Source organism: Sinocyclocheilus anshuiensis, unplaced genomic scaffold (genome assembly GCF_001515605.1).
Source record: "Sinocyclocheilus anshuiensis isolate Anshui unplaced genomic scaffold, SAMN03320099.WGS_v1.1 scaffold702, whole genome shotgun sequence".
Taxonomy (NCBI): domain Eukaryota; kingdom Metazoa; phylum Chordata; class Actinopteri; order Cypriniformes; family Cyprinidae; genus Sinocyclocheilus; species Sinocyclocheilus anshuiensis.
The window spans coordinates 2,450,298-2,463,067 of NW_015548184.1; the positions used below are offsets into that span (position 1 = coordinate 2,450,298).

The 12,770-nt window shown below is 36.9% G+C and overlaps 1 protein-coding gene across 1 annotated transcript in view; it reads right to left on the reverse strand.

The window, feature by feature from the left end:
* The window catches only part of LOC107704841 (phosphatase and actin regulator 4B-like), a 38,076-nt gene that overhangs the window by 21,850 nt on the left and 3,456 nt on the right, over nt 1-12,770 (reverse strand). The window contains exons 2-4 of the mRNA XM_016507863.1: nt 5,443-5,613; nt 4,825-5,002; nt 3,317-3,357 (exon numbers count right to left, since the gene is read on the reverse strand). Of these exons, the coding sequence (XP_016363349.1) occupies nt 3,317-3,357; nt 4,825-5,002; nt 5,443-5,613 (390 nt within the window). The remainder of the gene's footprint in view (nt 1-3,316; nt 3,358-4,824; nt 5,003-5,442; nt 5,614-12,770) is intronic.

Consider the following 12,770-nt stretch of genomic DNA (forward strand, 5'->3'; position numbering starts at 1 on the left):
TATATATACACACACACACACACACAGTATAGAGAGAGAGAGAGCGAAAGAGAGACTTATAGTCTATCAAGAAAAAAAAAATACAAAAAGCACCATTAAAGTAGTAGTGGGTGCTATACCGGTATGAAAGTGACTACCGGTATTATGTTGTTCCATAATATGGATTTTGCTATACCGTGGATACGTTATATATTCATGAATTAAAATTTTGCATTTATATAGTTGTGTTCAATTTGGTACGCTTTGCAAATTTGAACACAAATGACGATAAAGAGTCAAGGCTGAACGTTTTCATCCTCTGTGTGCAACGCCGTACTACACAGGCATTAGTAATCAAACGCATAGAGCATCGTAACAGACCAAATTAATAGAGCGCAAATCGCCTACTCCAGTGGTTCCCAAACTGGGGGGTGTGGTTGCTATACCGTGGATACGTTATATATTCATGAATTAAAATTTTGCATTTATATAGTTGTGTTCAATTTGGTACGCTTTGCAAATTTGAACACAAATGACGATAAAGAGTCGAGGCTGAACGTTTTTGTCCTCTGTGTGCAACGCCGTACTACACTGGCATTAGTAATCAAACACAGAGCATCATAACAGACCAAATTAATAGAGCACAAATCGCCTACTCCAGTGGTTCCCAAACTGAGGGATAGTGTACAGTCAGCAGATTATTTTGCAAAAGAAACCTCTGCAGGGTGATAAAGACTACACTGTGTAATTTTCCCGCTTATCATGCGGCAACTTGTCTGATAAGTAAATAATGGAGCGCAAAATATTAATTTGACATTTTAATGACCTCAACATGACTCGCAGTACCCGCTTGAACGCTCGGTTATCAGTTGTGGTTGTATCAATAACAGACCACTAGAAGGCGCGATTGAAGAATCAGAGTTGTATTGCAGGGGGCCATGTAGAAATATAAATGAACGATGCATGGTTCTGCTCTAAGCATGAAAGTTACAAGTTTGTGAAAGGATTTCCAGTGCCAGGTAAACGTAAAGCAGATTATGAATATACTTAAGATTCATAAAATACACTAGATGCGATGTGACAAAAGCAAATAGAACCCTTGTTCTCTGCTGTGGGTGCGGCGCGACACAAATCCATGATCGTAAACTGATGCCGTGTTCTATTTTTGACGAACTCCATCGCTCTGACACAAAGAACAATTTCAAATATTCATAAGAGAATAGTGAAAAAATAGTTTCCTCAAAAATATTAAGCAGCACAAACGTTTACAACTTTGATAATAATCAGAAATGGTTAATGAGCAGCAAAGCATATTAGAATGATTTCTGAAGGATCATGTGACACTGAAGACTATGCTGAAGATTCCTCTGATTCGCAGGATTTATGTAGGATCATGTGACACTGAAGACTGTTGTAATGATGCTGAAAATTCAGCTTTGATCACAGGAAAACAGTAGCCTAGATGTTAAAACATTCAAACAGATAATTTAAATTGACAATATTTCACAATATTACAGTGTTTACTGTATTTTTAATAAATAAATGTAGCCTTGGTGAGCATAAGACACTTCTTTCACAAACATTTTAAAAAATCTTACCAACCCCAAACCTTTAAACGGTAGTGTATTTAAGTAATGATACGCTTTAATGAACACAGCAAACCTTGTAAACATTCACAGTGCAGACTAGAAAAAAAATTATTCCCTTTATTGTGATATGAATTTTAGCTCATATCGCCCACCCCTACATTAAAGTAGATCATATGACTTTTGTGCTAAAGTATATAACATTTTCTGAAATCACACAATATCTTTGTGTCAGGAAAGACTTGAAAATACCATTATTTTCTCCTCTGCTGTGTGTCTGAATCTCATTTACATCACACTTATGGTGTGCCAAGATGTGTCACACCAGGTGTGACATCAATAATGCCAAATATCATTGCATTGTATGGCTCATGACCAATTTCAATGTGCCAATTGCCAAATGTGAAAATGTGAATATTCAAACTGCTCAAATGAGATTTAAGAGCTAAATGGAAGTTCTCCAATGTAAAACAACAAAAGTTGCTGTAATTTATGACTACACAACAATTGAAATAGATTGCAAAAAAAAAAAAAAGTCCATATGGACCTCTGTTATGGTGCTTTTCTGAATTTTACAACTGCAGGTCACCATTCACTTTCATTGTAAAGAAAAGAGTAACACTTTAGTATAAGGACCAATTCTCACTATTAACTAGTTGCTTATTAGCATGACTATTATTAACATATTGGCTGTTTATTAGTACTTATAAAGCACATATTCTGCATGACCATATTCTACATCCCTAATCCTACCCAATACCTAAACTTAACAACTACCTTACTAACTATTAATAATCAGCAAATTAGGAGTTCATTGAGTCGTAGTTAATGGTTTGTTAATAGTGAGAATTGAACCTTAAAATAAAGTGTGACCGAAAAGAGCAGCATAAACATCTTGCTTAACGTCTCCTTTTGTGTTATATGGTGGAAATAATGTCATACAAGTTTTGAATTTTCATTACTTTAATGAAAATGTGTGTCATTACTATATTTATTATGTAGTAACAGTTTTCCACAGGCATAAAAGGCATTTGAAACGTATTGTGAATATACACACACAGGACGTGCACCGACAGAAACGACACGCTTCACCTTTTAAGTACTGTATTCACTGAACAAATATTTATGTTTCTCTGGAAGCAACAGCCCTGCAAAAATTCAAAAGGATTTGCATTTTTATTTCTAACAGATCAGGTTTGCAAAATTCTTTCAAATCGGGTTAGAGACTAACGTGGTTTGCTTCTGAAGTTCGACACGAGCCTGTAGCTCTGATTAGCTCTGAAGTACAGGTTGCGTCTCCTCACACATCTCTCAGAGGTTACACGAGCAGCTCTCAAATAAATAGGCCTCTAAAGCAGCCGGTTCACAGCACATGACTTTCAAAGCTTTTTGCTGCAGGGCACAATTTGCTTTACTTTCTTGTCTTAAGAAAAACTGCATGTCATTTCCTTCCCAAAATATGAAGAGTCAAAAAAGGTATAAAATTTCCACCCTTCATCTGCCTCAAAAAAAAAAAAGTGCCGAATTTGTCTCTGCTCCCCTGAATTAGGGCTACCACATTAACAGGGCCTGAGATGATAAACAACCTCTCTGAGCGGTCTGTCTTTCTCTGCTGGGAAGAGAGACGATGCACTGAAATTAATGTATGGCACTTGTATCAAAATAGCCCTGAGGCACAGAACTGTGATTCAGCAGTAATGTATGCCACATTTCTGTAAACGAGGGGGAAATCATTCCCAATGTTTATTTACCTTCTGAGGCCCCGAGTTTTTCTGTTGGTATGTCCAGCATCCTCAAAGACCACAATGACAGGAATGTAAGAAATACAGTGAGACCACTCAAAAGTTAAAGCAGCAAACCCCCTGCCTGACACACACACACACACACACACACACATTTGGGTGTTTCATCAACCATGGATTCTTTTTGTCCTATATGGACTTTTAGAAAAAGACTTTCTTAAAAAGTGTTTATACTATCACTAATTTACTTAATATGTAACAATAGTGTGAAACAGTTATTCATATGCATTTCTCACAGGAGAAGAGTGTCATTTTAATCATTTTTCCTTAACCAACAAATTTCTTTTACATCTTTTACAAATTATGCATTCTGTGGTGTAAATAACATTTTTGGAAATTAATGGCAAACTCCTTGCTGATTTCTTATAGTAGCCAGCATTTTATGTACCCAAAATCGACAAGTAGATAAAAAATATATGTATTTGCATGATTTGATTAATTACAGCTTAACTGCAAATAAAAAACAAAAATATTATGGGAAACAACTGATGGACAGTAGTGTTTCCCCTGCCATTATATTAGGGGGGCGGCCCGCCCCCCTTGAAGGTCAAGTTAATTTTATTTAATTATATTTTCTCTATAGCGCCAGATCACAACAGAAACTAAAATTATTAAAACATTATTTTTAAGGAATAAGCATTCAATATTTCTTCAATGTTGTAATTGTAATATTAAATGACCTTTATTTTCCATTAAATAAAATTTGTTTAATTTTCATTACTTAAAAGATAGATTAAATGAATGTTTTATGCCTTAAAACAAAATGTAAATACACAACACAGAATTTCTGAGCAAAAAATCATAAGGCTATTGTAAGAATAAATGAAACTTGTTTTATGCTTTCAAATAATTAGACATGCTAAAACAGAATTTGGTGACAATAAAACATAAGGTTGGAAAAATAAAACATTTCATAGGGCCCTAAACATGTAATATTTGTTAAACTTTTAATAAATTGATGGTAAATTGTTTAAGTTTCATGATTTTAATTAATTAGTAATAAATGTAATTTAACCATTAAAAAGGAGTCCCCCCCCCCAAAGCCGTAAACCTAGGGGAAACACTGGACAGGCAAGTGTATAATTCAATAAATATTGATTTAGCTTGTGGTTATTTAACTTTATGTTTAGATCATAATAGTTTTAAATAGTTGCAATAATTAATATTTTGTGATGCATTACGATAAGCTTTTAAAGACTCTGAGCAAACAAACCTCTGTAATCACTTAATAAAATTCATTAAAATGTTTTTTTAATAAAAATCGACCCCTGGGACATAAAAGTGCCCATAGTTGAATAAACAACCATATTTCTTGGCTTGTACATACAAATGCACACACAGAGTTTATTTAGAGGTAGTTAAAATGCTGTAGCCCAACACTAATAGAAAACTTTCTGCATTTTGTAGAAAAAAAAAACTATTTACTTTGTTTTTAGAAAATAAAGACATCCCCAAACAGAGCTTTTGCCAGGTTTCGCTTCAGGGTACAAACTTCTTGGTACAAAATATGGTTAAGAAAGTACAGACGCACACACACACTCTTCTCTCTCCTACCATTGTCAGGAAGCTCCTTGAGCACTCCCTGCTCGATCAGTTCCTGTCTTGGCCTCCTCATCGACATCTTTCTTTCCAAAACTGTGGGGAGAACAAAAACACTATATATAAAAGATAAACTCACAATGGCACATGGTTGTCTACACCTTAATGGTTTTGAAAGCCCTAATTCAGGCTAATTCTGAATTTGAATAATATCCTTTGAATAACTAGACATTTAAAACACATTTGGACATCAATAATAAACCGATATAAGGACAATTGTGTTTACTTTTGTTAAATATTTTAGTACGGTGTTGGGTCAGCATTTGATTTCAGATATTGAGTCTTCAAGTAAAACCAATTGTGACTACTGGGCAAAGGGATTTTGAAATCATCTCATTGTTCAAAACATCTGAGAAAGCATACATATCAACAAAGGAAAGAAAACATTAACAAACATTAGGCTGTGATTTAAGGAAAAAAGTCAAGGAAATTAAAGCTTTTTCCAACACAAACATGAAAAAAAAAGAACAAAGGACCTTCTGAAGTTTCCTTAAACTTCTCGCTGCTTTTCTTCTTCCTCCACTTCCAGGGTTTGAAGATCTTACCCAGGGTAGAGAACTTGCCCTTGCGCTTGGGAGGAGGGGTGCCGTCCCCTGCCGTGCCCCCTTTGCTCCCCGTGCTGCTGTGCTGGTGGTCACCTTCATCATCTGGAGAAGAGACAGAGAATCAGTCCCCTGACTGACCCATCAAACACAGGGCACATCAATGGCTCCAAGAAGCCTTGGGCCAGATGGTTTACGTAACTCAAACTTTGTGTTGCGCAGAGTTTACGAAAGCATATTATATATAGCTTGACACATCAGGATGAATTATAATATTAAGCCATCACACAAACAAGACAAACATACTGTCCCATATGTGCAGCTGTGTCCTGTGCACTGGCTTGAATCCAAAGACGCTCTCATGCACAAAATACTTGATACCACAACCCTTCTCTAACCTCAATATCAAAACAAACTAAACTGCTGAGCCTCCTTAGAGTCACTATTGTTTTAAACCCCAACACAGAGTGTTTTCTGGCAGCTCTCGTGACAAGACGAGCGGATCCCCATTGCGGACCTCAATCACATCTCAGCATGGTGAGCTGGCCAGAGGCCACTGCTTCGCCACGTTACACACTCACATTCCTATCAGCTCCAGCACTGCCAAGAGACTCACAATCTCACATCTTTGGCCCATCAAGTGGGTGCTGAACGTGGCTTTGAACATTCCGGTTGATGGGGCTGGCTGGGCCTCAGCTGTGCAGTGCATCCCATAAGCACAGTGAGCTACAGTACCAAAGTCCAATATTTTGCCATTTGGAGAATATCAACCTATAAACAGTGCCTGTTTAGCTGTGACAGTTATAAAACACTGTCTGTATTTAAATACTTTGAAGTGAATTTTAAGTAAAATTTTAAAGGATTTGTTTACTTCCGGAATAAAAAATTTCTGACAATTTACTCACCCACATGTCATCCAAGATGTTCATGTCTTTCTTGCTTCAGTCGAAAAGAAATGAAGGTTTTTGAGGAAAACATTCCAGGATTTTTCTCCATATAGTGGACTTCAACGGGAACCAATGGGTTCAAGGTCCAAATTGCAGTTTCAGTGCAGCTTCAAAGGGCTCTACATGATCCCAGCTGAGGGTCTTATCTAATTTTCTACAAAAAATATTTTTTCTATACTTTAAAGGTGGGGTAAGCGATTTCTGGTAGCCAATTTTGACATTTGAAATCACCAAAACAACCACGCCCCTACCCCAAAAGGGTCTCGCCCCTATTTTGATAGCTCCGCCCCACACATACATACACAACCCAGGCAACGATTAGTTCTGTGAAACAAAGCAAAACCAATGTTACACCATGTCTACACCGGACGCGAGTGGCACGGCGCGACAAAATACTACAGAACTCATAATCAGTGATGCGGTCTACACCATAGATATATATACATATCTATGGTCTACACTAGGGCTGGGTATCGTTCAAAAATGTTCAATATCGATACCGATACCTTGACTTCGATACTGGTTCCTGAACGATACTTTTTTCGATACCAATTTTATGAAATCAATTTGAACAAGATTACGCAATTCGGTCGGTGCCTAAAAAGTATCGAACTTGATACCCAGCCATAGTCTTCACTGGATGCAGCGCGGCACGACATGACAAATCGCAGAAAGAAAACTGCTGCTGCGTTCTATTTATGATGTATTGACACAAATTCCAAATGATTTTCAATGGTCGCTTTGTCGCGTCCAGTGTAGACAGACTTTAGCTGTTGCGGCACGTGTAGACACTGTGTTACTCACCTATCGAGAAGAAACAAAGCAACCTCGACGTCCGATCACAGGCCTTCCCGCTTGAGTTCTCTCCAGCGCTGGAAAGCTGATCCGATATTTACACGGGTCCTACTTCTTGCCTTATCGTAAGCTTTCTTTTGTTCCGCAGATGGTTTCCTCCTTTGTTTTTTATCGGCCATCATATCTTTCTGTCATCACTCGGCTAATGTCCATCCTGTGCACTGAGCGCTCTCTCCTCCACATCATGAGTAGACACGCCCCTTGCTGCTGATTGGCTACAAGTTTGTTTTGCTACTCGGCCCGAATAATTTTTCTAAAGCGTTTTTGAAAAATCGCTTACCCCACCTTTAATCACAAATGCTCATCTTGCACTAGCTCTGCGATGTGTGACTTCACGCATTATGTAATCACGTTGGAAAGGTCACGTGTGGTTAGTTCTTCGTCGGTGTACACCGGTTCAAAAAGGTAGGGTAAGGTAGGGCTGTCGCGGTGAGGGAATTTCCCTTGCGGTAATTTTGAGTGGCTCAATAGCGCGGTCTGCGGTATTCTACGGAGCCTCTGTACAAATCAGCAAGGTACACATTATGTTATCATTACTAACTTGTTTAATATTCAGTCCACATGCATGAAGTGTAAAACGAGAAGGGCATAACCTTACGAAAAAAGAAAACATGCAAGCGGTTGCTGCGGTTCTTGCATTCCTCTGTGGTTTGCTCGTCAATAGCGCGGTATTGCGATATTGCGGTTATCGCGACAGCCCTAGGGTAAGGCGAAAAACTCAATATAAATTTTTCATTCAACTTCAAAATCGACCAACATTGTTGTTTTACCTTTTTTTCTAAAGGGCGTTTGACTTTCTTTGCACATTCGCTTTGTAAACACTGAGTCGGTACTTCTGATTACTTCATGCGTGACCTTTCCAATGTGAATACGTAAATATGTATATACATGTATACATTTTTATAGTTTTTTTTAGAAAATTACTGATCATTTTGCTAGATAAGACCCTTATTCCTCAGCTGCGATAGTGTAGAGGCCCTTTGAAGCTGCACTGAAACTGCAATTTGGACCTTCAACCCACTGGGTTTCATTGAAGTCCACTAAATGGAGAAAAATCCTGGAATGCTTTCCTCAAAAACCTTAATTTATTTTCAACTGAAGAAAGAATGACATGAACATCTTGGATGGCATGGGGGTGAGTAAATTATCAGGAAAAAATTAGTTTGGAAGTGAACTAATCCTTTAATAAATGAATATGTTTATTTAGGATAAGGATGCATTAGATTGATCAAAAGTGACAGTAAAAGTTTAGAGAATATTATTTTTAGAGTATATTACAATTGCATATTATTTACTACAGAAATGTTCATTCACAAGTGTGATATTAATGAAAATATTCATATTTTCCATTACTTTTTCAGACACAATTTCCTGATATTTTCAGGTTTTGCAATGTGAACACTGTTGGCTGTTTTTCTTTCAGTAATATTTTTTTCTATAAAAAATGGCATGTTAAATAACCACAGATGGAAAAAACCTAAAAGAAAAACGAATAAATAAACCCAAAAATTATATCTAGAAACCAGTCACTTTAATTCATTAGGTGGTTGTTAGATGCCTATAACTATAACCATCCTGATCCATTCCTAATCTGCAGTGTTGTCAAATTTAGTAACCTTCATTTGTAAAGGGCTTTACTATAATATTTGGCACAGTGCAGCTGACATTCAAATATTTGCTAGATCATAGGGCTGGACAATAATTCAATATCAATATGTATCGCGATATAATTTTTTTCAATAACGGTGATATGATTTTTAAACAGCCCTACTAGATCACTACCTTTATACTACTTAATACTTCTCACTTACATTAAAATGGAAGTCATTTTAACAAAGCCCAGCAAACACAGAATGCCCCTTGAGACCTACTATGCTGCGTGTAAGATAAGTAAATATAAGCAACCAACACCTGCAACCCACAAATCAACAGGGTGGAAAACCCATTAGAGCACAGAAGGCAAAACAGGCAACAAAGACTCATGAAGCTCAACAAACAGGTCCAAATTGCTCCTTAATAATTAAAACACTAATATGGTGTGTACTAGATTTTAGTGTGTGAAATCTGTGATTGCATCAGTCTACCTGGACTCCAGCTGCCATAGCAACTTGTTTGAAAGCAGCAAGCCATACAAACGTCCACTTCCTTTCCTGTTTGACGTTTCCAAATCAAGAAGAACGTGAGGGAAATTGCTGAAGCAGGAGCACGAATGGAAAAGCGATAGTCCTAAAACACAATATGGCTTAAAACCGACCATATATCCAACAGTTCAGATGGAAGATCGAGTCTGAGGAACAGGCAGTGTCACAACTCCCAAAAGTGTGAGGACTCCCAGTTCCTTGAGTACATAAGAAGTGTAAAAGCCAGAATGTCTCACAAAGGGAAGAGCTGCACCCATAGACAGCTAAGAAACACCAGTAGTCGACCACACATCCATAATCAGGCCCTAAAAGTACAGCAGGCGAGCAGTCCCAGCCTTTGGAAAGACAATCAGCGAATGACGCACATCCACCGAGTTCGGTGAGAAAACAGACCAATGTGTTACGCAGATACCATCCAGCTGCATTAAACTTGAGCGTGAGCACCCTGAGTCAAGATATTAGCCCTTAATGGATCAGACATCACTAATAGCAGTGAGATAAGTGAACTAGTAGGAAACCAATCCGGAAGACGGGGCTCCAAATGATACGCCGTGGAGCTAAAGATGTCACTTAGAGTGCCGGGAGTGAGGTGTTTAAAGAACGAAAGGCTGTGCATTAATGGCAGGGAGAGATTCAGATTGCCTTGGAAAACAGAGGGGGGCGAGGCTTGGGAAACAGAGGGATGAAACGGCACTCCACCCTGATCCTGAAACGGGGAGAGAGGGGGGAAGAGAGTAAGACGTGAAGAGAACCAAAAACGACACCCTCCCATTCACCACAGCGTGAAACGGGAAAACAGACAACGGCAGATAAAACAAACACAACTGCACATCAATAAACGTCGAGTCCATGATAAACAGATGTGCTTTTTACTTTATAACTTTATTTTATCAGACAGACGGATACTAACAGACTGTTGACACAATCATATATGGATATTGTTTTCTTACGATATTGCATTGGTACTTCAGGGCTACCTTTCAACTAACAACTACCTTTCAAAAGTTGGGGGCCAATAATATTTTTAAATATGTTTTTGACAGTCTCTTCTGCTCATGAACGCTGCATTTATTCAATCAAAAATGCAGTAAAACAGTAATACTGTGAAATATTATTACAATTTCAAAAGAACTGTTTTCTCTTTTAATACACTTTAAAATATAATTTATTCCTGCGATAGCAAAGCCAAATTACAATATGAAATCATTCAATATGCTGATTAGACAAAAAATATTTCTCGGGCACCAACATTTTGTGGAACACAATATTTTGTGGAAACTATGATTCCTTTTTTAATAAAATAAAATAAAAATAATAAAATCAAATAAATGAAAAAATATCAAATGAAAAAATAAAACAAAACATAAAACAACAATAAAATATAAAATAAAATAAAACTAAATCAAATCAAATTAAAAATAAAAAAAAACAATGAAAAAAATAAAATAAAACAAAATATAACAATAAAATATAACATAACAAAATAAAACAAAAAATAAAATAAAAGAAATAAAAAATGGCATCACAACAATGAAAAAGACAACATGAAATACAGGCAATTATTAACTTTTAAAGAAGAAAAAGTGTTATAATCTTGCGCTCTGCTAAAATCTAAAAACCGGTCCCGTGAAAATGTATTGAGGTATTAATCGCTGCATGAGGTAGCTGCCGATACCTGCCCTATAACACATCAAATAAAGCTAAATCTGGACACACTCCAGTTCTTCCCACAGAATGATCCCAGTACTCTCAAAAGATGTTTAACTGTTTCTCAAAGGATGTGGCATTGACTGCTTATTCCACTATAATGAGTTTGGCTTACCCTCTATTGGCCAAGTGATTTGAAGGACCTCTCAGCTACATTACCTAACCAGACTGAAACAATCAAGCACTTAAGCAGAACAGCAAGAACTCAAAACCATTTTACACAGCCCCACCACATCACATAGAGCAAAACAAAATCCAACTGTCTTCCAAAGAGAGTCTCACACTGTTCATGCAAAGTCCTCTGCATTCTGTCACCCACCACAAAGCATTTTTCTAACACATCTTATGTAAAACCGATCCTTATGACCGATTAGTTGACTTGTCATTCAGGTAACCCACCAACTAGTCGACTTTGAAAACATGCCCTAACATGAGTGAACGTGTGCATTTATACATGCAACTCCAGAGCCAGAGGCTTGAGGTGTATATGCTAAGCAGATGCGAGGAGGAGTGTGTAGGCAGCTGTGTTGTCGGAAATAAGGCCGGCATTCAGCCTGGAGCAGCATGTTTCATTATGTAACAGTCTGTCTCCGCAGGGAGAAACCACGAAGAGTCAATCACTGCCCAGCCGCTACGCACCACCCCCTTATGCATTGCTGTATGTGCACAAATAACTACAGTCTCTCATTCCAGACAGCCTTGTTTCTCAGACTTATTAAACGTATAGTTCTTAAATCTCCACTTCAAATGATCAAAAAAGCATATTAAGAAAAACATCCACCACATCGACTAGTCGCTGGGCTGCCCGAATCACTAGTTGACTTATCGACTCTAAGAATATCAGATTTGATTCTTAATGGGCTTTTACATGAGATGTATTCTTCACAAACAGAGCAAACAAATTCAAAAACACAAATGCAGCTCAACAAAGGAGCAGATTGAAGGAGTTGTAAAACCTGGACTATTTTTTAACTTGAAACGGCATATTAAAAACGTATCACTTGGGACGAGACGCTCAAAATCAGCATGAGACATAATACAATGGTCAAAGAAAACTAAATATGTATCACTGAGGTGTAGTGTATGGTGATGCGTTATAGGGCAGAAATAGAAAATACCTGACATTTTCAAGAAGGTTTTACTGTGCAAACAGCTAATCTGTCCATTTTACTGTCCGACAGCTAATAAATAAATAAACAAACAAACAAATTATACATGAATACATTTAATAACATATACATTTAAAATATATATAAATTAAAATTTTATACTGGTAACAATTAAAACAAATATTTAATTATAATTAAACATTTAATATGCATTTTCAAAAAGGTTTTACTGTGTAAACTGTCTAACAGCTGTATAAAATAAAATAAATAAAATTGTATAAAATATAAATGTAAAAAATTACTACATTGCTAATTGCTCAATTCAAAACACACACACACACACATACACGTATATATACATATACACGTGTGTATATATATATATATATATATATATCGTCATTTTTATTTTTTTATAGTAATAAAACTAATTTAGTTCAGTAAAAGAACAGACACTACAATTAAAAACTGAACGCGGCTGCTCAATGCAGCGTGCCGAACGA